The sequence below is a fragment of the Esox lucius genome, chromosome 7 (genome assembly GCF_011004845.1).
Source record: "Esox lucius isolate fEsoLuc1 chromosome 7, fEsoLuc1.pri, whole genome shotgun sequence".
In the NCBI taxonomy this organism is placed as follows: Eukaryota; Metazoa; Chordata; class Actinopteri; order Esociformes; family Esocidae; genus Esox; species Esox lucius.
Window position 1 is genome coordinate 14,061,961 of NC_047575.1, and position 27,100 is coordinate 14,089,060.

At 41.2% G+C, this 27,100-nt stretch overlaps 2 protein-coding genes and 6 non-coding genes across 9 annotated transcripts; 1 reads left to right on the plus strand and 7 right to left on the minus strand.

Moving 5' to 3' along the window:
- The first annotated feature begins 1,220 nt into the window (after positions 1 to 1,220).
- mpp1 (membrane protein, palmitoylated 1) lies at positions 1,221 to 20,687 on the plus strand. Its single transcript, XM_010894620.5, has 12 exons — positions 1,221 to 1,585; positions 13,657 to 13,785; positions 13,900 to 13,978; positions 14,139 to 14,224; positions 14,455 to 14,523; positions 18,607 to 18,803; positions 18,906 to 19,009; positions 19,117 to 19,197; positions 19,301 to 19,381; positions 19,471 to 19,673; positions 19,772 to 19,846; positions 20,035 to 20,687. The coding sequence occupies exons 1-12, from the start codon at positions 1,463 to 1,465 to the stop codon at positions 20,209 to 20,211; spliced, it is 1,404 nt and encodes a 467-aa protein (XP_010892922.3). The 5' UTR covers positions 1,221 to 1,462; the 3' UTR covers positions 20,212 to 20,687.
- Positions 20,688 to 20,829: 142 nt separating this feature from the next.
- dkc1 (dyskeratosis congenita 1, dyskerin) lies at positions 20,830 to 26,572 on the minus strand. 2 transcript variants are annotated; one of them, XR_004575940.1, is made up of 16 exons: positions 26,504 to 26,572; positions 25,469 to 25,530; positions 25,275 to 25,361; positions 24,834 to 24,925; positions 24,421 to 24,605; positions 24,248 to 24,312; positions 23,751 to 23,877; positions 23,184 to 23,314; positions 22,795 to 22,938; positions 22,584 to 22,704; positions 22,264 to 22,382; positions 22,069 to 22,172; positions 21,750 to 21,789; positions 21,469 to 21,639; positions 21,187 to 21,308; positions 20,830 to 21,138 (listed from the first exon to the last, which is right to left on the minus strand). XR_004575940.1 is itself a non-coding variant. In XM_010894619.3 (15 exons), exons 1-15 carry the CDS (start codon positions 26,517 to 26,519, stop codon positions 21,249 to 21,251), a joined length of 1,524 nt encoding a protein of 507 aa, XP_010892921.1. In that variant the 5' UTR covers positions 26,520 to 26,572; the 3' UTR covers positions 20,830 to 21,248. The 2 variants fall into 2 exon arrangements, 1 of the variants encoding a protein (XP_010892921.1); XM_010894619.3 differs by having other exon boundaries at positions 20,830 to 21,308.
- Positions 22,455 to 22,532, minus strand: LOC114839597. The gene has a single exon (XR_003781994.1). It is a non-coding gene; the product is annotated as a small nucleolar RNA SNORD83 (small nucleolar RNA).
- LOC114839604 lies at positions 23,014 to 23,144 on the minus strand. The gene has a single exon (XR_003782001.2). It is a non-coding gene; the product is annotated as a small nucleolar RNA SNORA36 family (small nucleolar RNA).
- LOC114839599 lies at positions 23,557 to 23,634 on the minus strand. Its single transcript, XR_003781995.1, has one exon. It is a non-coding gene; the product is annotated as a small nucleolar RNA SNORD83 (small nucleolar RNA).
- On the minus strand, positions 23,944 to 24,150 carry LOC114839610. The gene has a single exon (XR_003782006.2). It is a non-coding gene; the product is annotated as a small nucleolar RNA SNORD17 (small nucleolar RNA).
- Positions 24,697 to 24,777, minus strand: LOC114839600. Its single transcript, XR_003781996.1, has one exon. It is a non-coding gene; the product is annotated as a small nucleolar RNA SNORD83 (small nucleolar RNA).
- On the minus strand, positions 25,009 to 25,219 carry LOC114839609. The gene has a single exon (XR_003782005.2). It is a non-coding gene; the product is annotated as a small nucleolar RNA SNORD17 (small nucleolar RNA).
- Positions 26,573 to 27,100: the final 528 nt, after the last annotated feature.

The window sequence follows — 27,100 nt, forward strand, 5'->3', positions numbered from 1 at the left end:
ATAAACGAATAATAATGTCCAAAATTGAGAAATAGACAATGTAAAGGATGTTGATGGTAGAGTAGGTCTCACTGAATATATATCAGTTGATTATTTCCATATAAGTTTTGTTGGGACCGAGCTATTGAACAGAATTCATGAAAAGTTGCTTTATAAACTAAGAATAATGTTCAAAATGGAAAAATAGCCAAACAAAGGGATGTTGATGGTAGGGCAGATTTCCCTGAATCTATATCACTTGATATTTCCATATAAGTTTTATTGTGTCCAAACTATTGAACAGAATTCAAGAAAAATTGCTTTATAAACTATTAATAATTTCCTACATTGGAAAATTGGAAAACTAAAGGATGTTGAGGGTAGAGCAGCTGTCCCTGAAGCTATATCAGTTGATTATTTTTGATACGAGCTATTGACATTTACATAAACAACTGACGTTTTTTATCAACATGACCAGATAATGCTGCACATTTAAGACGTTGCCTAAACCCTCGGATCGTAGGAAAGCAGTTTTTCACATTATTTTCGACTCTGAAGGATTAATATGAAAACGAAATGGAAAAACAAGGAATGTTGCTTGTTCGCTATCACCAGCAGATTCAGAATATGTAATTGCTGTCTTTTTGGTAGGTTTCGTTGATGAGGTATTGACATGCTTTTTATAACATGATGCACTTTCTTTCCACTGCTTGTCCGAATGGAAGTTAGACGACTCCGGCCGTGGGTGCAGTATTGTCATTGAAACAGATGATGGCAGACCAGCTTAAGTAATCAGGAGGTCTGTTACTTGAGTAGATCAGGCTTGTTCCGGTTACTCTGGTAGACTCATTGAAATGTGCGTCACGTTTATTAGGTTTAATAGGTTAACCTGTCGCACATTTTTCTTATTTCAGTTCCTTATTTTGTCATCACATCTTACATTTTTACAGCAGTTTCTCTATTGTAATTGTCTATAGATAAGGTGTTTGTACTGCATAGAGATAATTGGAAAACACAATTTTACGGGTTAAATCACCCCGGCTGTAGGCTAGTAATTTTACTGGTATGTGGGATTTACCATGTTTTTAATATAACGGTCTTCTTTAAACGTGTTAGTATATAAATCCGCTGCCTGAGATGAGTCTCCCCAGCCTATTTCTACTGTGCGTAGTCCCTACTTTTGGTATGTCCCCATGGCTGTCAGCAGCACGTAACAGCTCTACCACTGAGGAAGCAGCACGTGAGCCAGCCCCCTTTAGCACTCGAATGTTTACTTGCTTTGTCAGCTGTGTCCTCGACACCTCGCATCTAGTCTGCATAATCTACCTCACATTTGATCAGAACCTCGGACTTTAAACCAGAACAGCCATATATCAGGCCGCCAGGGTTCCTTATCATCCCTTCCCAGCTGCAACACCTGAGATCAGCCTCTTGAACCTTGAACAAGGAAACATCACGTTCACTTTCTTGCTAACCAGTAAATATGACATTAAAATCCAATAAAAACGAACCCGCTGTCATCCTTGAGCGGGTCAACAGCGCTCGAACAGCCCTCTCCGACCTGTACCTGGAACAGCTGATTCAAAACAAACCAAAGCCGGAAAAGGTAAGCTGTTTACACTACATTCAAATGATTTCCATAATCGATCTATAATGATTTTTCCTTTAAGAATCAGATAATAGTTAAACAAACATGGCTATCTGATAGGGCTACATACATTCATATATGTTGTAATACAGATGTTTCTGTCAACTTCATTGTACGATTCAAGACGCAGTGGAAGGAAATAGCCATGAGCTGGTCAGCAGAGCTGGTAGCCAACAACCAACCCATGGGTCGGTTTTCAAGAAGTTATCCACCTGGGTTACATATATTGATATTAAAATGCATAGACGTAGAATCAATAGATCATGTCAATCCATTCTATTAAGTGTATTTATATACATTTAAAAACGTTATCATTTGTTTTGCGTGTTCAAACGTTGTAATAAGTCCCTATAGTTGTAATCGAACGTGATGCAGCAGTAACAGTATTGCGCCTCTACACTGCCTGATAACGGTATACATTTGTCCTGTGGGGTCGTATTTTCTAGCCACATTTTCAGTCTAGAACAATGATTTACGTGTTTCCGAAGACCCGATAAGGGGAAAGTGGGTAGTACTTTGGCAAGGATAGATTGACAGCTGTTTCTGTGCCAGACAAAAGTAAACATTGGTTTCGCGTTTGAAGAGATGCAAAACAACAGAGTTTGCTAAAGGTAAGACATATTAATTATATATATATATTTATAGCTAGTTATATAATTTGAAATGTCTATTTTGCTATGCAAGTGTTATTAAAGTTGCTAACGTTAACTTGAAGGAGTTAGATTACCTCGACTTTTTTGAATATAGGCCTACAATTCTGTGTATCACTAACTACTAGAGATCCCAGTTTAGATAGATTAGATGACATGTTGTTTAATCTGAACTGTTTTTGAATGTGTCATATGTTATGCCATATGTCCATAATTCAACATGTAGCTAACTACAAAACTGAGATGAGACGGATCCATTCAGTTAATTGGCTATTGTTAGCTAGCTAGCTTACATAAAAGAGCTCCTTATACAGTGCCTAACTATAGTGTAGCTCAATACATGTACCCTGTCTTGTTGCTATGTTCTCTATTTTATCATGACTGTAAAGGGGTTTGCTCCATGAAGTGAGAACTTGATTTTCTATGTTTCTAAGCCACCATTACAGTGGAAACCTTTACTTAACCTTTTGTCTGTTGTACAACTCAACATTATAGCAGGCTAATTGTCTGCAAGATTGGTTAGCACTGTAGCCTACTTTAGCTATCAGTAATTTTCGCCAATGTTGTCAGTGCCGTTTTATTTCTTCTCACTGGCAACAAGCAGTTGTTTTACCTAATACTTTCGTTGATTAAGAAAATAATGACAATGATTGGGAACCCAAGAACACCTGGTGTTTAGGTAGATGATCATGTTCCCTGTTGAGTTTTTCACCCCCTTTTGAATAGATGAGATACAGCCTTTATTTCATCTGTCAAAGACCAATTGTCATCAAATATACACTCACCTAAAGGATTATTAGGAACACCTGTTCAATTTCACATTAATTCAATTATCTAATCAACCAATCACATGGCAGTTGCTTCAATGCATTTAGGGGTGTGGTCCTGGTCAAGACAATCTCCTGAACTCCAAACTGAATGTCAGAATGGGAAAGAAAGGTGATTTAAGATATTTTGAGCGTGGCATGGTTGTTGGTGCCAGACGGGCCGGTCTGAGTAATTCACAATCTGCTCACTTACTTGGATTTTCACACACAACCATTTCTAGGGTTTACAAAGAATGGTGTGAAAAGGGAAAAACATCCAGTATGCGGCAGTCCTGTGGGCGAAAATGCCTTGTTGATGCTAGAATTCAGAGGAGAATGGGCCGACTGATTCAAGCTGATAGAAGAGCAACTTTGACTGAAATAACCACTCGTTACAACCGAGGTATGCAGCAAAGCATTTGTGAAGCCACAACACGCACAACCTTGAGGCGGATGGGCTACAACAGCAGAAGACCCCACCGGGTACCACTACATCTCCACTACAAATAGGACAAAGAGGCTACAATTTGCACGAGCTCACCAAAATTGGACAGTTGAAGACTGGAAGAATGTTGCCTGGTCTGAAGGGTCTCGATTTCTGTTGAGACATTCAGATGGTAGAGTCAGAATTTGGCGTAAACAGAATGAGAACATGGATCCATCATGCCTTATTACCACTGTGCATGCTGGTGGTGGTGGTGTAATGGTGTGGGGGATGTTTTCTTGGCACACTTTAGGCCTCTTGGTGCCAATTGGGCATTGTTTAAATGCCACGGCCTACCTGAGCATTGTTTCTGACCATGTCCATCCCTTTATGACCAGCATGTACCCATCCTCTGATGGCTACTTCCAGCAGGATAATGCACCATGTCACAAAGCTCGAATCATTTCAAATTGGTTTCTTGTACATGACAATGAGTTCACAGTACTGAAATAGCCCCCACAGTCACCAGATCTCAACCCAATAGAGCATCTTTGGGATGTGGTGGAACGGGAGCTTCGTGCCCTGGATGTGCATTCCACAAATCTCCATCAACTGCAAGATGCTATCCTATCAATATGGGCCAACATTTCTAAATAATGTTTTCAGCACCTTGTTGAATCAATGCCACGTAGAATTAAGGCAGTTCTGAAGGCGAAAGGGGGTCAAACACAGTATTAGTATGGTGTTCCTAATAATCCTTTAGGTGAGTGTATACCTGTCATAGTAGGCAAGTGGTACAGTTGTATTTGAAGTTCAGATAAGGAAATATGAAATGGTTTGATTTATGTTCTATACCTTCATGTGAACTTAAATCTTGTCAGAGCCACATCCTCTTGTACGTCAGCAAAAGTTTAGCTTTTTCTCCCCCAGAATTCAACTGGCAGCACTTGATAACAACCAATGCATTGAAAACAGATGTGTTAGTATTTTAGTCATTTGTGAAAAGTTTGGTAGGTCCATTATTAGAACTCAATACAATTGAAGTAGATTTTGATGCACTGGTATTCTGTAGAGAAAATACGAACTAACCAAATATTTTTCTGTTTCAGGTGCAAGAAAAGAAAAGGTCTGGAAGACATCTGTTTACTCACTGTAGTTCCAGTACCAACAAAAACAGAGGGGCCTACAACCACATTTTTGAATCACAAGTTAAACTGGGTTTAGGAATATATTCTTCACCTAGCAAAAAGCAACATTATTGCACTGTTTTTTACTACCTCCTAAAGGTTTTAAGTCTAAATGAACAAAGCTACAAGAGGGTAGATGTCCAGGAACAGGGTTGGAATACCCTGGTGTAAATATAGTATGAAACAATCTCATACACAGATTAGGTCAAATAAAGGTTTTCTAACAATTTTACAATAATACTAAGCAATAGAAGATGTGCAAAAATCCCATAAGACAGATAAGACAACATTCTGCTAAAATTCTGATATGCTATTGCCCAGAACTAGTAAAAGAAACAATTCTCTTGTAACCAAGGACAGCTCTTTCAACATAGTCTGTATTTATAATAGTACTGCAAAACGCATAATGGAATGACATCAAAAAATGTGTGATTGTAAGTTGGGCTGGATAATTGCATCTGCTAAATTACTAAAATTGTAATATTAATTTAGGGCCTAACCGATGATCCTTTGATCTGCAACAAACACCACCTCCTTCCTTGAAAAGGTTCTATGCTATTTAGAGTAAAAGTCTGTATGGTTCCAAAACATTGGAAATAAACCTATGTTTTTCACACTGACCAGATATGCATATAAAAAAATAAAAAGATGTGAACTTTCTATTTTTATTTATTTTTGTCTGATAACTGCACCGGTATATTTCATTTGTTTAGAGTTTCTGTCTAGCTTACTCTGTTACATTACTGATCCTGAAAAGATCTGCACTTGTCAAATTCAGACTTAATTTGTTCCAGAGAAGTGAGCAGCATTCAGTTCTGCTATTTCTCTCACAAGGAACCGTAAACCCAGACACAGGTTTACTGCTTCACACCAATACGGAAAACACATTCTGTCCACATAATGGATTGTTCTTCAGAGGGGCCCAATACGTGTACCACCAGCCTAGGCCTAATATAGTTTTGAGCAGTCCTTTTCTTCTCATGTAAATGTGGTGACAATGTGTTACACTCCTGTTACACACTTCAATAATATCTATGTTTTCCAAACTGAAACACTTGCTCTGGAGGTTTCAGTAGGAATTGTCATCTGTCCTAATAATTATTGTGACTGTGTATCCACTTGCCTTAAGGGTCTTAATTAAGGATGTCTCTAATTCCATCCACACAGTTAACAGTGGACCTTTGACATCCCAGGTGAGGGCTTTGTGTTATCATCATCTTGATGAGGTACTACTGATTCAGACTAGATGTGGCCAGCCAGACACTGGTCCCCTAGATCAGGTTGGCATTCCCAGATCCTTGTCTTTGTTTGCTTAGGCAAATACAGAGCCAGGTGTTCCTATTAGAAGCAGCAGCAGGGTAACAAATGAGGCCCCTCTTGTCCGCCTTCAGGGTTGGATTTCGTGGACCTTCCAGGGACAGAGGAGTACTGTGTCTAATGTTCACAGTGGGCCTTTCCTTCTTGGACTTATGAGGGATTTACTTACATTTATATTCCAGTCAATTAACTAAAGGCTTGCCCATTTATTGACGTGGAATGACGGGTTGAAATACTCTGTTTGATCAGAGAAGAAGCATCTAATGAGTGACAAAGTCGTCCCATCAAGATCCAAAAAGACACTGCACTTCCACAGGAGTGTGTCTCTAAAGGACTCTAAAGTGGCTACTTTTAACGTGGCTGAACTGAAAGGGGAAGTCTTGCGTGGAGTCTTTCCCTGACATCAGCAACATGAGTAATAACCTCGTGCAGTGGCTCGGGGGCCTCAGGCAGAAATGTGAAATCAGCATCTATTGTGAGACCTGGACCATCGCCAACACAGCATTGCATCTGCTTAGAGGAGGCAAACTAATGTCTTATGTTGGCAGTGTCACAGGGGTGAATGCTGGTGCCTCGCTGTGAGTGGTGTGTGTGTGTGTGTGTGTGTTTGCGTGTACGGACAACATTTGACTTTGTGATGCTTCATTGGTGATATTTTGCCTTTGTAAATGAACAAGATAAATGACTGTAGCCAGATGGATTAGAGTGCTGTGTGTGTGTGTGTGTGTGTGTGTGTGTGTGTGTGTGTGTGTGTGTGTGAGAATATCAGACGCATGGAGTATCCTGCCAGCCCCACACTGAGTCATGTTTCACTGGAGAATAGCCTAATCATCCAGGCTAAAGATAGACGGAACTATGTCTGCCTAATGCAGTGTTTCCCATCCTGAACCCACAGCTCTTCGGTGCAGTCAAAACAGGGACAGACACTAGAACATAACAGGGACAGACACTAGAACATAACAGGGACAGACACTAGAACATAACAGGGACAGACACTAGAACATAACAGGGACAGACACTAGAACATAACAGGGACAGACACTAGAACATAACAGGGACAGACACTAGAACATTACAGGGACAGACACTAGAACATAACAGGGACAGACACTAGAACATAACAGGGACAGACACTAGAACATAACAGGGACAGACACTAGAACATAACAGGGACAGACACTAGAACATAACAGGGACGGACACTAGAACATAACAGGGACAGACACTAGAACATAACAGGGACAGACACTAGAACATAACAGGGACGGACACTAGAACATAACAGGGACGGACACTAGAACATTGCGGATATGCTTGTGTTACGTTCTGTGCTCTCAGTCCCTCTTTGAACGAAAAACATGTGGAGGTGGCTCTCGGTTTTCAGTTGAAACGTCTCCAGCCATAGCATCCATATTATTATGTTATTATGTCATTTATTCAATTTCTTATGTATGTATTCTATGACTACACCGTGATGTAGTTATTGTGTTACTGTAGTAATGTATGTATTATATGACTACATCATGATGTAGTTATTATGTTACAGTAGTAATGTATCTATTATATGACTACATCATGATGTAGTTATGTTACAGTAGTAATGTACAGAGGCCCCGACCCTCCCTGGACAGAAAGTACTGGGTTTTGAATGTACAGGTGGAACGTTTCGATGTACATGCTAGCGGCCTACGCGTCTACATTGTCCGCAAGCGGATTTATAGATGAATAGATCTGGGGATATTTTTGTATTATTACTATATTTTGGTCAATTTGAGATCCGGGGCAATTCATAAAAGAGCCGGGGCTTTAGCCCTGGACGTCCAGCCCTAACGACGCCACGGGTAATGCATGTATTCTATGACTACATCGTGATGTAGTTATAACGTTACAGTAGTAATGTATGTATTCTATGACTACATCATGATGTAGTTATTACGTTACAGTAGTAATGTATGTATACTATGACTACATCGTGAGATTGCGTTCTGTTTCAAAATGCCTACCATTGTATATGTGTGTAGATGGAAGTGTGTCTAAAAATAATTATGTGTTTGTGGACACAGTGTAAGTAGCCTTGATGATGAGAAATAGGGAGTGGTTTTTGGGGATATTTACTGCCTTAGTAACTGCTTTGGTTCTGCAATCTCATGTGGATCAATATATCCCAGAGTCTTCTTGGGGAATCTGCTCTAACCCTGGTGTGTGTGGAGAGATTTGATTACAAAGCCATGGTGGTGTCATTATGACAACTGCTAAAAAGTGCCCAAAACATTGAGCTCTATAGCTTTCTTGTATTGTTGATACTGCTGTTTTTGACACCCCTCCCCCACGTACATGGTGGTGCCGGACTACAACTCCCAGAAGCCTGCTGTTCAAACACTTAGGTCAAGTGTCAGTCCCAACTAGGAAATTTCTTGTTGTCCAGAACATATTTTCAATTACATTTGAATCATTTAGCAGATTTATTTTGAGTGAGTTGTGTTTTAATAGTTTTTGTCATAATTTCTTGATTTTGTGGTTTAGTTACAGCTGCCATTTTGAAATGCACAGCAGAGGATCGTCAGCCAATAAGGCCCTGTGTTGTTCAATGCAACATATAGTCCAAAATGGCTGCTGTTGCTTAGCATCCCGGCTTTAAACATCTGTAGTGCAGTGGTATTGATGTGTACTGGATTGAGGTATGTTTTACTGGATTGAGGTTTCCTGAGACATTTCGGGTTCATGGATGTTTCCTGAGACATTTCTGTTTCCTGAGACATCTCATGCTGCATTCCCACTGTCCTCATCGGAAGGGTAACACTGTTCAACCTCAGATGTTTACCTACATTTATGAGATTAAGGAAATTAAGATAACTTACTTTGCTAAAGCAATATTGGCACTGAAGAATCCATAAGCAGCCGTAATCTTTTAATAAAGCAATAGTTAAGCTGCGGAGGACTATCCACTTTTCTGTCAAAGTGCTCATATCACTAGTAACAGTCATTTTGGGGTAGGAAACTGTTTTTCTATGTGATATACTGTGCCAGTAATTTCCCATTTTGAGATAACAAAAGATAACAGACATAGCTGTAACTGGGATATAGCTCATTTAGTAAACTATCTTCAGACTATTGAAAGGCTCTTAGCTCACACTTTAGAACCACAACCTTTTGAATCAGGGCTGTAACTATGGAAATGCAATCTTGTAAAACCCGGTGGTTTCCCTTTTGGAGAGGTTCCAAAAACAGCTTCAGGAAAACTGGAGCTAAGCCATCATACAAAGATGACCTTAAAAACCACGCCCCAGTACACATCTCGTAAAAGAAAGCATCAAGTGCCCTCGACATCATTAACACGAAAATGGAAAGGCAATCAGCTTTCAACTTTGTAGTCAGCTGGTTCAGATGTGCCAGTGCTATGTGTTCTTCAGCCGACATTGGCTGTTTTCCCGCTATTAAAGATATTCATTATCCAGATGATAAGTGTTAACCTTTAGACTAAAGTTTGGCAGTTTCCTTTGGACCTGCGAGTTCCTGCTTAGATCTCCCAGGGTCAGCACAGGGTGGGAGGATTTATTGAAGGCTGAGTGAGCCTTTTTATGACTTAGTCCTGTGTGTTGAACAATTCGAATAATGAACTTCAACCTGTTTATATGATGAAACTGCCTGTGTACCCGACCAGTTCAGAACAGGCCAGGACTGGTCTGTCCTAATTTAGCAAGCAACGTTCTGAACTCCATGCACTCTTTCTATCTTGTAATGGGGTGCCATTTCATCTGTGTTTACCTTGACATCCAGTGAGACGTTTTTTCTACTCTCCTGGAACTGGTCTCCTGTAAATATCTGTATAATGTTGCAAGTCACATTGATCACAGGACACCTTCAGGCATTTACTAAACCAGCGCAGTCAAGCCCACATGGTACTAATCCTGGGTGACCTTGTTCTGCTCTGTCTCAGACAGAAAGCCTTCTGGAATTCAGTAAGACATTGCCCTGTGGGTTACCTCATACTGGGCCTGCTACATATCTGACTTACTTCTGCCCCCCTTTAGTTGCCTTACAGTAACCAGAACCATTCTGGCCTGGAGGGTGAGGATGTTGAGGCGCTTTGGTCATTTGTGGTTTCACCATTAACAGTAACCCTGTAGTCCTGTCAAATGTTGAAAATGAAATCCACAGTCAATGACTGAGAAGGCTAGATAAGTCTGACATCAGCTATATGAGATTGAGAAATCTCTAGAGGGCTCTGTCAAGCTTTGACAGTTTCCCTGTGTTCTAGTGCTTGTTGCTAGGGATGGGGGCGTGGGTGTCTGTGGAGTTATGGTCAGTTCAGGATCATGGTTAATTTTCCTCTGCCTCAGCATTTTTCTCAAGGCTCCCCACAACATGTTTTTGTCACAGTAAATCCTGGGTGTGTCCATGTTGAAAGAGTACAGAGGGAACAGCGTGTGCACAGCTCCCCTTTAGGGGGAATAACATCAAGCTGGTCGCCTTGCTTCACATAGAACTAACAATTACCCACTCAGTACCAAGGGCCAGAGAGAGACAAGACCCAATAAGATAAAGAAAATTTGCTTAATGACCAGCTTGTTTCATTCTGTAGTTCATCATTTTTATAGCCTTTTTTTCTCTCAAAGGCACAACTGCAATCTTCCATTCATTTAGCAAGAGGATCTGATGGTAGAAGACTATAATGGTTTATTGATTCCTATTTATATATAGAGCTGTGAAGGATTACACCCTTCTTATACACCTAAGACCAGTGGCAAACGTTCTTAGCTTGTCTAATAACAAAAAATAAATAATTGTTTGCATGGTTGACATCTATGGTTTCTCTGAGCTAATGTCAGGTTTTAGGTGATGTTTTTGAAAAAAAGATCCATGTACGACTACAGGACCACTGAGTCAACAGCATTCATTTGGATATGACATTGACGTTCAAAAGTGAGAGTTTCACTTGGCAGTTACTTTAACAATGAAGGGACACTTGCTGTTATCAGTTAAAAGATAGTGAAACATATCTGTTAGTTAAGGGCTTGTATTACACACAAAATCACACCCCTGGAGCTGTTCCAAAAGGGAGGGGTCTTCATTTCATTACTGCTCCATTAAGGCTGGTGAGTAATCACTGTCACTCAGTTCTTCATGTACAGGACAGAATCAGGAGCTTTATTTGCATGATGGCTTTCCACGTGAGTGGTTTGGCTAATCCCTGGCAGAGCCAGCAACACGATGAAGCCCACAGTGACAGGGGTGTGGGGAGTAAAAATGAATTAGCTGGTGTGATAAAAGCTTGTGGGGCTCGGTGTTGGTGGAGGGACATCCACACATCAGGGCAGGCCGAATCCCACGGGAGGTCCCAACTAGACCAGTCCACTTCTCGGATCCTCTCCCTTTGCGGAAGGACCGGCACTAGTGTTTCCAGTGTTTTAAAAAAGGATTTAATGGTGTATTTTTTTATGTATTTTTTCAATTAGCCGCTTTGGTATTTCAGCGTCAAAGAGGTCATTCACATGAAGTACTTTTGGTGTACTTCCATTAGTATTCAATCCAGTCAGGTTTGCACATTGCTGGTTTAATCAATACAATACTTCTAATGGGGCGATTGCACATAAATATTGACCTGAGTTTAAGAAAATAAAATCAATCAATTCTGAATGAAACCATAGTGTCTGAATGAAACCATATACTTGTGGCTGTGGGTGCTCCAGAAGACTTGCCTCCAGAGCACATACTACTACAGCATTCAAATTAAGATGAACCCATATTAAAATCAGAGCATGTACTACTACAGCATTCAAATTAAAATCAACCCATGTTAAAATCAGAGCATGTACTACTACAGCATTATAATTAAATTAACCCATGTTAAAATTAGAGCATGTACTACTACAGCATTCACATTCAAATCAACCCATGTTAAAATAAGAGTACATACTACTACAGCATTCAAATTAAAATCAACCCATGTTAAAATCAGAGCACATACTACTTCAGCATTCAAATTAAGATGAACCCATATTAAAATCAGAGCATGTACTACTACAGCATTCAAATTAAAATCAACCCATGTTAAAATAAGAGCATATACTAGTACAGCATTCAAATTAAAATCAACCCATGTTAAAATCAGAGCATGTACTACTTCAGCATTCAAATTAAGATGAACCCATATTAAAATCAGAGCATGTACTACTACAGCATTCAAATTAAAATCAACCCATGTTAAAATAAGAGCATATACTAGTACAGCATTCAAATTAAAATCAACCCATGTTAAAATCAGAGCATGTACTACTACAGCATTCAAATTAAAATCAACCCATGTTAAAATCAGAGCATGTACTACTACAGCATTAAAATTAAAATCAACCCATGTTAAAATCAGAGCATGTACTACTACAGCATTCAAATTAAAATCAACCCATGTTAAAATCAGAGCATGTACTACTACAGCATTCAAAATTAAAATCAACCCATGTAAAAATCAGAGCATGTACTACTACAGCATTCAAATTAAATCAACCCATGTTAAAATCAGAGCATGTACTACTACAGCATTCACATTCAAATCAACCCATGTTAAAATAAGAGCACATACTACTACAGCATTCAAATTCAAATTAACCCATGTTAAATTCAGAGCATGTACTACTACAGCATTCAAATTCAAATCCACTCATGTTAAAATCAGAGCATGTACTACTACAACATTAAAATACAAATTAACCCATGTTAAAATCAGAGCACGTACTACTGCAGAATGGTTTCAAATAAAAATTAACCCATGTTAAAATCAGAGCACGTACTACTACATCCTGGGTTCAAATAAAAATGTACCCATGTTAAAATCAGAGCATGTACTACTACAGCATTCAAATTAAAATCAACCCATGTTAAAATCAGAGCATGTGCCACTACAGCATTCAAATTAAAATCAACCCAGGTTAAAATCAGAGCACATAATACTACTTCATGGGTGTAGACAATTTTTTGCTCCTTTTTTAATTAGGTACTGATCAAAAAGTCTAAGGCCAATTGTTTAAAGCTTTTTATCTGGGCAGCAAGTAAAATCTATGTCATGTGTTGGACAAATGGCATCTGGCACTAAAGTACACATCTGTTCCACAAAGAGGACCCCATAAAAGCTGTTTTGCATGCAATTGTAACCTGCATAACTTTGGAATCATTCACAACAATGGCTCTGGCATAGCCATGACAACCTTTAGGCAGGAGTACAAGAGCAGTGGATATAGGTTGTCCCTGACTAATGAGCTGGTAAAAATGATCATTTGTAATCCTAAACAGTTGAAAAGACAAATGAAACATGGCTGTTGGGATGCGGCTTATAAAATCTGTTCGTAATGCCACTGGAGGTGCCAGTGTTCCAAGAATCTGACTTCAGATGTTCAGGATGGTTAGTTTAATATAACAATGTATTTTGCAATGTAGCTATACTTAAACATTGCACAATGCCGATTGGATTGTGCAACAAATGGCACTTAGCAAACCTAAAAAATGTTGCCTTGATAATAATCCAAAATGGCATTTCATATGGGAGCACATTGTGGTTGTTTCTGCCATATTTCATTTTTTGTATTCTGTTGAAAATGGTATGCCATCACCTGTGCCTGTTGATGTTCAGTGTTGCCATGTTAACCCGTAGGGGGCAATGCCAGCCATTGATACAAAAGGAGTAGAGGTGTGCGTCAACGGCAGTACTGGGCACATGAACGGAACCGAGGCGACCAGGATGCGGGAGGTGGCATTTGAAAAAAGTCCCTCAGAACCCATGGTAAACCATTCACGTCTCACTCTGTGACCTGCCCTCCATCTCTCATTGGCTTTCTGTCATTTTGAGGACTGGTTGCTGTGTGCTGTTTTTGTGACTCTTCTTTTTTGCCTGTAGGGAGTGACTCTGAAATTGAATGGAAAACAGAAGTGCACTGTGGCCAGAATATTACATGGGGGCATGATTCACCGGCAAGGTACAGAACCAAACCACTCCGACTGATGTACTCAGCCGACTGATGTACTCATCCGACTGCTATACTCATCCAACTGCTGTAATTCATTTTTGTCAGAGTGATATTTATTTGCCTAATAACACTCTCTAACCATCTGTCCTGATCATTGTCTGTCCTCTAGGTTCTTTACACGAAGGTGATGAAATAGCAGAGATCAATGGAAAAAGTGTTGCCAACCACTCTGTTGACCAGCTTCAGAAGATCCTGGCAAGTCCCTAGCCCCTATTGTTTCTTAATAAAGCAAATATATAGTACTCAAGATCACCTCCCTGTGATAGAGACCCATGGGGGGGAGGTGTATCAAACTGTATGTACTCATTACTGTAATTCGCTCAAGATGAAAGTGTCAGTTAAACGATGCAAATGTGTTGCCAACTCACAGTTATAGTTTTGATAGTGTGGGATGCAAGCAAAAAGGTTGCCTTCCTCCATTACAGAAAGATACCAGCGGAGTGGTCACACTGAAAATCATCCCCAACCAGCCACGGTGTTCTCTTGCGTGTGAGGTAAGGTGCATTGAGACAAACTAGGCGCTACAGTAATGCAATTATGAATTATTTTCTTATGAAGGAGTACTTGAAACATAAAAACCACAACCTTGTTATGGTACCTGTTTCTTCCAATTGTGTCTTATCCCGAATCCAAGTTATTAAATAAAGTTTGTTTCTTGTCAGGCGAATCCTCCCCTTAAGTCAGTCAAAGACACAGGTGACTATACAACTATTAGAGATACTAGTGGCCTACTTCACACATCCTTAGTCAAATTAGACCGGTGGTTGATAGAGTTTAGTGCTTCACGCTGCCATCTGCTGGTCATGTATGACATAATATCTCCCTCCGCACCACAACGATTGTTCTCACAAATGTATTTATTAGAAATGATTGTGAACTGAGAAAATGTGAACTAATTGGAAAAGTGTTCTGCAACATAATGCCAAGCACTTCAAAGTCAGGTGTTTCAGTTCCAGAATAAAAGAAGCAAGTACAGGCATTATGATAAATGCAGCAGATGTACGGTCAGTGATGGCAGTCGGATGTTTTACCCATTTATAGATTAGTAGCCTATACTAAACTGTGCAGTAATTATATAGAAAACAATAACTTTTTGGAACACAACTCCTACCTTTGGATATGTCATTTGTGTGCATCAGATGGCAATAGCATCACAGGAAGGTGTTGTGTGACCCATCAACTGATAGATTACTAACTCTAACATCTATGATAGTGTTGAAACCAGGTTGTTGGCCAGTAAAGTCACTACCTCAACGTTAGCTAAGTCATTGCAAGACCAGGGTTCAATGCCTGTTTACGGATTAACCTGGGGTCTCACGGCTGGGCATTCTCTACCAACCTCTTTTTGGCAGCTTGGGCAACTGTGAGCAAATTGAGGTTGAAGGCCAGAGAGTGTACAGGTGCTGGTCATAAAATTAGAATATCAGCAAAAAGTTGATTTATTTCAGTAATTCCATTCAAAATAATTTCATTGTATATTATATTCATTCATTACACACAGACTGATATATTTCAAATGTTTATTTCTTTTAATTGTGATGATTAAAACTGACAATTAATGAAAATCCCAAATTCAGTAACCCCCGAAAACTAGAATATTACTTAAGACCAATACAAAAAAATGATTTTTATAAATGTTGGCCAACTGAAAAGTATGAACATGAAAAGTATGAGCATGTACAGCACTCAATACTTAGTTGGGGCTCCTTTTGCCTGAATTACTGCAGCAATGCGGCGTGGCATGGAGTCGATCAGTCTGTGGCACTGCTCAGGTGTTATGAGAGCCCAGGTTGCTCTGATAGTGGCCTTCAGCTCTTCTGCATTGTTGGGTCTGGCGTATCGCATCTTCCTCTTCACAATACCCCATAGATTTTCTATAGGGTTAAGGTTAGGCGAGTTTGCTGGCCAATTAAAAACAGGGATACCATGGTCCTTGAACCAGGTACTGGTAGCTTTGGCACTGTGTGAAGGTGCCAAGTCCTGTTGGAAAATGAAATCTGCATCTCCATAAAGTTGGTCAGCAGCAGGAAGCTTGAAGTGCTCTAAAACTTCCTGGTAGACGGCTGCGTTGACCTTGGACCTCAGAAAACACAGTGGACCAACACCAGCAGATGACATGGCATCCCAAACCATCACTGACTGTGGAAACTTTACACTGGACTTCAAGCAACGTGGATTCTGTGCCTCGCCTCTCTTCCTTCAGACTCTGGGACTTTGATTTCCAAAGGAAATGCAAAATTTACTTCCATCAGAGAACATAACTCAGCAGCAGTCCAGTCCTTTTTGTCTTTAGCCCAGGTGAGACGCTTCTGACGCTGTGTCTTATTCAAGAGTGACTTGACACAAGGAATTGGACAGCTGAAACCCATGTCTTGCATAAGTCTGTGTGTGGTGGTTCTTGAAGCACTGAGTCCAGCTGCAGTCCACTCTTTGTGAATCTCCCCCACATTTTTGAATGGGTTTTGTTTCACAATCCTCTCCAGGGTGCGGTTATCCCTATTGCTTGTACACTTTTTTCTACCTATTTTCTACATCTTTTCCTTCCCTTCGCTTCTCTATTAATGTGCTTGGACACAGAGCTCTGTGAACAACCAGCCTCTTTAGCTATGACCATTTGTGTCTTGCCCTCCTTGTGCAAGGTGCCAATGGCCGTCTTTTGGACAGCTGCCAAGTCAGCAGTCTTCCCCATGATTGTGTTGCCTACAGAACTAGACTGAGAGACCATTTAAAGGCCTTTGCAGGTGTTTTGGGTTGATTAGCTGATTAGAGTGTGGCACCAGGTGTCTTCAATATTGAACCTTTTCACAATATTCTTATTTTCTGAGATAGTGAATTTGGGGTTTTCATCAGATATTCTAATTTTATGACCAGCACCTGTATTCTTTCTGACGCATAAGGACTCCACTCTAGACTTCCATGTTGAGCAAGCAGCGTGATAACAGCCAGAATGGCATCGAATGGGCTTTGGAAGACACATATCTTGGCATCGACTGTCCCGAGGTCGCTTGGAGTTACTGAGATGAAGCAGGACCATAATCACAAATTGAATTTCACAAAATTTTACTTTTTTTTTTAAACTCTGTTTCAGCCTAATAGAAATTACTATTTGGTCAATTTTATATTTATGTTTTCCTCCAATTCATATTAACTATTTACAAATGACAGCACATTTTGTACATATTGCATCCATTTTAAATAACCAAACATTATGTACAACAGTCATGTCTAATCCTTGTTCACATATCTTTTGCAAGCACTGATATCCTGAAGTTTGCGGTCCATACCAAGTCACCAGATGTTCCCTGATCTCTCCTGATGATGCTTTGCTAGGCCCATGCTGCAGTCTTCTTCAGTTCCTCCTGGTTTCTGGGGTCCTTTTGCCTTTATTCTTTTCTTCATCAAATACAAGACTAAAAGCATGCCCAATTTGAATCAAATGCTTGCTCAACTTTTCCATTAAAGATTTTAGAGTGTTGAGGCCTGAAGAAGCTTCTTATTAGCTATAGTAGTGTGTTTTGGGTTATTATCAAGTTAGTTTAGAGGAATTTGGTTGTATCTGATCAAACAAAATGTTTTGGTTAACGTTATAGTTGATGTTGCTTCTGCTGTCAGCAGTTAAATCATCAGTGAAGAGAAGTGAGCCAGTCCTATAGCAGCAGTACATTCATTCAAGAGCAACAGTCATTCACAGATGCCGTCAAATATGTTTAATCCTTTTTTCCCTACTTTGTCTTGGCGTCACTCTGGTGAATCTTTGTCTCATCTGTCCCCAAGACCTTTTTCCAAATCTGCAGAACCGTTTACATACTTTCAAGGCCATCAGGTTTTTCAGGCTAGGCTAGCTTGTATACAGTATATGCACCTTGCAGTCCAGCCTCTGTAGTTCCTCTGGTGAAGTCTTTTGTAGTGGCTGATATCCACACATGCCTGCTAAAGACTGGTCCTGATCTGTCTGACAGTATTTTCTTCATTTTTTTTGCATTCTTTGTTGTCCACTGTAGAGATCTTACTTGATTTACTAGGTTGTTTGCTATTGCTGTGCTTTCTTTCTCAGTAGTTTCTCTTCTTCCTCTTAATGTACCATCTTTTAGATGACTGTGTATTCAGTCATATTTATCTGCCTCATGAAGGCCAGAAGGTCTAGTCAAGACTATACATTTATAGTTTAAATTGGGGTACTATGTCCATAACTAAGTCCATAATTTCTGCGTACTTCATTTGATATGGATGAAAACACCTTCCAGTTTAAGCTATCAGTCTGTATCGATGCCTGATTGTATAAAAGTGGGGGTGCCAGAGGAAATACAGAGTGAGTATTTTTCTGACTAGTTTTCTAATCCACAGTCGTCCCTTAACCCTCCCGCCGTGAGATTGACTGGTCTGAAGCCCTACTAACTCTGTCTCGCTGGGTTTCCGTCTGGTTTTAAAAAAATAAGTTTGCACCTGCCATTTTCAAAGTATGTCTGCAGCTGCTCCTGCTGCTCTCTTGGTCAGGTGACATACTGCCAATTCCCGGCAAGGACAGCATGTCTCAGCCATCTCTGTGTATGCAGCTGTTCTTTGTTACTGTTCCTTAGATGTACATGAGGGCTCAGTTTGACTACGACCCTACCAATGATGACCTCATCCCATGCAAAGAGGCGGGGCTGAAGTTCAGAACGGGCGACATCATTCAGATTATTAACAAGCAGGATCCAAACTGGTGGCAAGGAAGGGTGGAGAGCTCTACCGCTGACTTCGCTGGACTCATCCCTTCCCCAGAACTTCAAGAATGGTACGGAGGTTTGAAGTAAAGTACTAATGATTACCCAAAAGATAAAGCATTTACCTCAAAATGCCTCTAAAGGGGTAACCTCCAGTATTTCCTCTGCTCCAGGCGGTTGGCCAGTAAAAGCAAGGCAGCAGCGGTCACCCAGTCCTGCAGCCCATTTGGAAAGAAGAAGAAGTGCAAAGACAAGTATCTGGCCAAGCACAGCTCAAGTAAGACATTTCATTTTTTGAATGCCCAACTTCAGTCTTCAAGTAACTGTACTAACTACATTAAGAATATATTCTGCATTACATGGCATCGTCTTCTCTGTTGTTAGTCTTTGACCAGTTGGACGTGATTTCCTATGAAGAGGTTGTACGGCTTCCAGCGTTCAGCAGGAAAACCTTGGTGCTAATCGGTAAGATTACACCTGCTGTATGTCTACTTTGAACCAGAAATGTCAGTTTGTCCCTAATTAAAGAGTAGACTAATGTCCATTGTCTTCTATATCCTCTGTGTAGGGGCACCGGGTGTGGGAAGGAGTCATATCAAAAGCTCTTTGCTGACTAAATACCCAGAGAAGTTTGCTTACCCTGCACCACGTGAGTAGGACCTTTATCTGTTCGGTCTGGTTTGAGATTTGGTTTGCTAAAAACCCACCAACCTGCATTATCTGTTTCGCGAACAACAGACACTGACAGACCCCCTCGTAAGGACGAAGAGAACGGGCAGCAATACTACTTCATCTCCAACGAGGCCATGACAAAGTGTATAACTGGGAATGAGCTCCTTGAGTACGGCAGCTACCAGGGGTACATGTTTGGAACCAAAATAGAGACCATCCAGAAGATCCATGAGCAAGGAAAAATTGCACTGTTGGATGTTGAGCCTCAGGTGAGTGTAGACCTGGACATCAAGCTTTGGTTAGCATTGCCTTTTTTCAGATCTCACATAACACAATGGATGTGGCTCGTTTCATTCTTGTTGTTCAGACCTTGAAAGTCTTGCGGACAGCAGACTTCGCACCCCTTGTGGTTTTTATTGCACCCACCAACTCAGCATCCCAGGTATGACTGGTTTTATTTGCGGACTATCCTACTATTTCCAGTAAAAAAATTTACAAAATGTTATTTACCCAAAAGACCAATCTTTTTGACTTGAAATAAACTACTGAGATAACTTAATTAATAATACAGAAAAACTGTCCTCTCTGCTCAGGACTTGAGTCTGATTAATGTTTTACCTTTGCTTGTAGTCAGAAGCTGTGCAGTTGATCCAGAAGGAGTCAGATGCCATCCTGTCCACCTACAGCCACTTCTTTGATGTGGTGCTGGTTAACAACGATGTTGATGAGAGCGTGAAAGGAGTGGAGGCAGCAATTGAGCTAGCAACTTCCACCCCACAGTGGGTGCCCATCTCCTGGGTCTACTGACCTATCTACCCCGTATGGAAGTTGTTTGGCTGGTGCACTCTTAGCCCCACACATTACTGATGCTCTGGTTTGGGGAGCAGCCAATCACCATGGTTATTGTATTGTTCTGCACAAGAGCATTTGCAAAAATGCAGTAGAGGAAGACACTTATTTTAGGAAGTATGCGTGCCACCAAGCGACATTTTCAATTTAAAATCATGTTTCTGACTCAAGTAGTGATTGATGGCTACAGCTGCTGAGGATTTGCAATGCAGAGGACCACTACTGTGAACGTACCACTTTACCTAACAGGGTTTCATTGTAACCGGGGTGCCATGACATTACATACATAGCTTACACAGTGACGTGTCAAAAACAGGGAATACAAATTCTACAACCAGTTGTCCTGTCTCATCTTCAGTACATCAACTCACATGTATACCTCATGTCGAAATGTGAAGCACTTTGAAACTGATTAAAATGTCCACCCTATTTTATTACTGAGTTTCATTCAGACCTGCCTACACAAAACATGGTACTGAGTTTTCAAATATTTTCAAACTAAAGTTGCTCAGAAATGGAGTTCCTACTGAAAGACAAATGCGAGTGTGACATCCTAGAAACAGAATACACAAAAAAAAAAGGACAAGACAGCTTTACAAAAACATGTTCATTTCAAATTACAATTCATGATTAGTCACTTCTGTATTTACAGTAATATAAAAGGGCATTTGACAGCGAAGGTACAACCAGAGAGAACAGATCAACACAGGGTCAGTACTTACAATGTACCAAAACACTGTCCTTACAGGGGTGGATGAGCTGGTAAAACCATTAACCACTCGACCATCAGACTAACCAGTCAAAGCCCCTGGTTTCTGTGGCCCAGAAATCTGCCACCGCTGTGAAACAAAAATAAAAGTAGCCATCTCCAGGTTCTTGCTGGGCCTGCTGCCTCTAGCAGCGGTTTCATCTGTAGAGTAAATATATGCAGGCACTCATTGCAACCCTTGCGGTCTATGGTCCATTCATTGTCCATCATGAGCATGAAGAGCTCTTTACTCGGACTCCGCTTCCTTCTTTTTCTTTTTCTTCTTCTTCTTGGCACTTTCACCAACCTGCACAAAGAGAGTTTCAGTAATGATTAGAGATGTTAAAAACAATTTAAAACTAAGTAAAATGTCCATTTGCTGTTTAAATGCAGGCTGTAATGACTTAAAGGAACCAACATGGTCCCACCTCAGCACACCTCCATACTGTACAGGCACCAAAACCCACCTCTCCATCTGTATCTGCTACTGCCTCAGCTGCTGGCTCCTCTGCCTCCATCTCTAGTTTCTGCTTTTTGTCTTTTTTCTTTTTCTTCTTCTTACTGTCTTCTGCTGGAGTCGAAGGGGCTGGGGTTGTTGTTGCTGCTTCGCTCTCACTGTCACTGGCTTCTCGCTTCCTCTGAAGAACACAACAGTTCTCATGAGCTTAAATGTTTGTGGAATAAACTAGTTTATCGTGTATGAATACTGATCCATGTAAATTACAAAAAGACAGTAAACTTATTATACCTTTGCTTCACCGTTTCCTTCAGCCTTAGGCTTGGATGCACTGAAAACAAGGACAACACTTGTCATTCCATAACACAGATCACTCATTGTCTGAGATTAACAAATTCCACACCCAGAAACGAATGATCAGCTGTTGAATCGGTTGTTACACACTGAAACCTTTACAGTTCACACAGCAGGCTTCCACTGAGCTGTGAGGGTCAATGCTGCAGGCCGACTCAGAGGCCGCAGAGCAGAAATGGACACCCATCGGGGGGTCAGTATGGGAACATTCACCTAGGCCATACTGCCACACTGGTCCATGAGACGGGGCCCTCACCTGTAGTCTACGTAGCCTTCCTTCCAGTCAGAGGGAGTGCTGCCGTTTGGTTTGCCGTGTTTGTCCAGCAGGCCTTTCTGGATCATCATTTTCTTCTGGCTGGCCTGTTAATCACACAGAGGAAGTCCCTATGACAGCTGGTCAAGTGTAAAGGGTTAACTGGTGAGCACCAGTAGCTTGCACAGCAGACATTACCTTGGGCCCCAGGCCCCACTTGCGGGGGTAGGTGTCACGTTCCATGATGACCCTCTTGATCTTGGCCACCACCCCGTGGTCACATGTGGAGATCACTGCAGTTGTCATCAGGGCAGTCGCTGGGGGGAAAGAAATCCAGAATAAATGTCAATGCAAAACAAATGACTGATATTCAAGCATTGGTTACGGAGAGCCATCAGTCATGGGTGATAGATAATGTGTCATCTCTGCACAAAGCGCTCATGTTGTCTATGAGATCATCACGTGGCCTTTTCAAAAGCCTTCATTGCTTTATAACACAATGCACTTCTATTGCTCACCAATACAAATGGCCTCTCCTTTAGTGGTTATAACAACGATATCTTGGTTAATCTCAATGCCATCCTCATACCGCAGGACACCCGGCAACATGATCTTAGCCCCGTAGCAGATGGCATTTACCTGGGGAGGAAAGGAACACACACCATTTAGCACAAGACACGTTCAGTCTTGCAGAAGACGAGGTGATGATCAATGAAAGCCAGAACTCACTGCACTGTCTTTCATGACCAGGCGTTTGTGAGACACTAGAAGCTTCTCCAATGGGTAGATGACCCTGCGCAGGTACGTCTCATCTTTGTTGTGGTCATATTGCCACTGAGCATCCAGCACGTCATGCATGGTCACCAAGTTGTCCTACAGGAAACAAGAACCAAACATTTAATGAGACCAGAACGTACAGCAACGAACAGAACACACACCACATTATCAACGTGTTGGCTAGAGTGGAATCATGTGGCTGTCCTGTCCACCTATACAAAGCCATTCTATGCCATTCTCTGTGCCAAAGAGTAATTACCAGGACTGGGGAAAAGCCCAGAACTGAACTCAACACTTTGGACCCACCACAGACAAGACACCCAACAGATTAAGAGACTCACCCTCTCGCCCAAAACTCCAGAGCGAACTCTCCTCAGCTCCTGCATCTGTCCACCAACACCCAGGAGGAGACCGAGGTGGACACACAGGGTTCGGATGTAAGTCCCAGCCTCACAGCTCACCCAGAAAATACCTGCAACAAAACACCATCAGAATGTCATCAACTCTTCACAGTTCATGAGGATTTAATTAGTCTGCACAAGTGGAATCCATTTCAGACCACGATAGCTACGGTGGAGTTACATTTATTCAAGTCATTCATTGAAAGCCAAAGCGTGGATGAACATGCACACATGGCCAACATGGGGCTCTTCAATTGGTGCAAAACAGCTGGGGCTCCAACTTTACAACCATTTATGAGGGAAACATTTATAAAGCCATCAGTCACGGGTGATAGATAATGTGTCATCTTTGCACAAAATACTAATGTTATCTATGAGATCATCATGTGGCTTTTTCAAAAACCTTCCATTGTATTGTGAACTAAAATTGTAGACTTGAAAGTGTTAGTGATAAAGACAATGTTTTCAGTTAGGCATGAGTGGCGGAAGACACATTGGATTCCTTACCCAGTCTCCTTTCCGGGTCATACTCGATGAGTTTACTTTCATAGATGGTTCTCACTCTCAACTGGCGCTTAACAGCTGCAATGAGAGGGGGTCGCTGGAACAAAGCTCCTGTGAGCGTCTCAAGACCCTAAAGAAGGGAGATACTTGTTAGCTGCCTCACAACACCAGGCAAAACCCATCCAGTTTCTAGCATGTGATCAGGTGTGTTAAATCGTCTTTGTTATCGCAGGGACCTCCATTCCCATCCCGTCACCAACACAAGCTTCCCCAGTAGAACACTGAGGCGGCAGACTGGTGCCGGGACGGAGGACACTCACGGCTAAAACAGACATGAGCGCCATTAAGAAAGTAGGACCCTAACCAGCACTCAGAGAATGGATAAACACTTTCATCATCTCACAGCCAAAACATGTGACTGAACATGAAGCAAATCATGCTTATAACTACATTTAAAAGTACACTGTCACACTAAAACAAACATTACCTAGAGAACTTACCCTAGCAAGCGTATGCTCATTCTCAATAGCATTGTGCAGCCGAACAATTCCCACATACTCTTTGCCTGAAATAGACGGCACAAGAGTAGTAAGGAGAGGCCGATGTTAATGTGTTTACATAACCGTGAGGCGGTAAACAAGGCAGGAAGGGGCTGAGAATTCAGGAGACTCACCTGCACTCTGCTGGGACTTGACCAGGCGTGTAGCCCTGTCCACACAGACAATGAGACACCCGGTCACCTTGGGATCCAGGGTGCCACTGTGCCCAGTCTTCTCCACCCGTAGGATACGGCGAATCCAGGCCACCACCTCGTGTGAGGAGGGATTGGCAGGTTTGTCCAAGTTGATGAAGCCTGACCTGTAAATGACACATGTGGGTTTGGAAGGGCGGCGCAAAACCAAATTACACTCAATGGCATTTTCTAAATCGCACTGAGATAATATTCTAAAGCCATCAGACAAGGGTGATAGATAGTAAGTCATCTTTGCACATAGTGCTAGTGCAAATCTATTCATTTTCATCATGTGGCTGCATAAAGACAATGAGATGTGGGGCAAGACAAACGTAGCATAGACATAACATTACCTGACATAATCCTGGATGTTTCTCTTCAAAGGGTTTGAACCATTTGGTAAAGGTGTGTAATGAGCCGTCCGTATATTGAGTTTGTCAAAATTCTGCAAGACAATAGGCAAAATAGGGAATGTAAGAACAACGAACATTCTAGTAACCAGATCTAGTGTTTGGACAGAACGTGCATGTGATCAGGAGTTTATGATCGTCCTAGTTGTGGCCAGGACCGTGGCCCATGTACCAGCACACCTGTCCCCAACGCAGTTACCCCAGTAGAACACTAGAGCACCAGCATGGAGCCAAGCAACTGAACCCTCTGGGCCCAGAACAGGCCCAGTGGGCTACAGGGCCAAGGCCCAGCAGCACTCAGAGAATGGATAAACAAGTTCATCATTTACAGATGCAGCATCCCAATAGCAGACAAGACAAGAACAGTTGGAAAACCGAACTCACTTTCAGCAGCAAAGGCCACTGCGATGTGTCCAGACTTGGAACTTTGGACTCTGGTTTGATGAGGAAATCCCCACTCTCTTGAATATCCTGTTAAAAAAAATATATAGTATCTTAGATAAATGTACATCAACATCATAAGATTGTGATTAACAAAAATGTACTGTACTCAAGTGGTGCAGTCAATAAGGACTTACTCCAACTTCATCATCAGCAACTCTCTTTTCCTTCTTTTTCTTCTGCTTCTTAGCAGAGTTCACTTGAAAGGATGAACGAATGGAAACAGTTAATGTACTTCATCCAGTAAAACGTGTTGCATTACGCGTCTCTAACAGTTCCACGTCTTCGGAAAATGCCTAATCTGCATCAGTAATACATTGCGAACATACGGAGCACCACGTTTAAAAAAAATCAATAAGATATTTCGTGATGTCATCCCGCATTAGGAACAAACGCTGGATGTGATAAAGGCGCACCCACGTGGCCGACACGCTTGCCACGAGGTACGTATGGTGCTGCAAAAAAACTAACTATGGCCTATTTCACCCAATGTCAGTAGAACATACGTATAGATTGAGAACCACATACAAGTCGGCGACAGTGGTTGTACATATATAGTTAGCAGTTCATATAAAGTAACATTAATAGGAAAACTGATTAGCTACCCCCTCGGGTCTGCATGATTTGCTAGCTAAGTAGCTAGTTAGCATAGTAGTAGCTGACAAAAATATCTTGAAAGAATTTGAAATTAAGCAGCAGTTACTCGAACGTTAAAAACAATAATTAAGTTAGTGCAAATCATTTTAATTTTCCTTTACAAGTTACAGTATAAAACAAGTACGCCGTTTGCTAGCTATGTTTATTATAGCATTTAGAGATACTTTTGTGGTAGACGTTAAAAAGGCATGCTACCACAATTTATCACGATTGTAATATTAGCAAAATTGGGTAGCAAAATAATCATACATTAGTCTAGGTGCACAGCCACAAACGAGTTTACATTGAAAGTTGCAATGCTACAGGCTGCGAACGTGGCCGCCTGCCCATGCCTCCATGTTGGGTGCAGTGCTTCAAATAGGTCAAAAACATTTGAGACAACTTCAATAAAATAACTTCGTTACCAACTAAAAATATATACATCATCCATTTCACCGTGATTGAAACTAGCAACCTCAAACTGACATAGTGTATTTAAACTGTTCGAAAAAAGCATGAATGCAAAGAACACTTACTTTCTACGTCCGCCATCTCCGATGTTCTACTTCAGAGGACAGCACGTGTGTTCTCAATGCGCATGCCTGTCATGAAAAAGCGCTGACTCCCTATCAAGCCACGCGATAATTCATAACCGTCAACAAATAAAGGAAGGGTAAACTCAACCAGTAAGTGGCGCTCAAACACCCCTGTGTACAGCATCCATATTAGGAATATTATCATTCCTACCCAGAAACTCACCCCTCCCCCGGTCAAACGTCACCCTTCCCCTGGTCAATTATCCACTCTCCCCTTGTCAAACATCCCCCGTTTAAGCTTCAGCCCTACAGGTCAATCGTCAGTCCTCCCCTTGTCAATCGTCAACCCTCCTCCAGTCAAACATAAGCAATCCCCTTAGTAAAGTATCAGTCAAAAGTATACGATTTTTCCCAGCAAATAAAACGAGCAGAAAAAATTGAACTTTTATCACATGGACTCAATACAGAAGATGTGCTAGGTTGTCTATGGTAAGATCAATTTGAAAATTGTTTTTGCACTTTCATAACCATAAAATGTCCCCTTTATTGAAAAACTGTTGTATACTTGCTTAGCTAGATTCAGTGGAATAGACAATT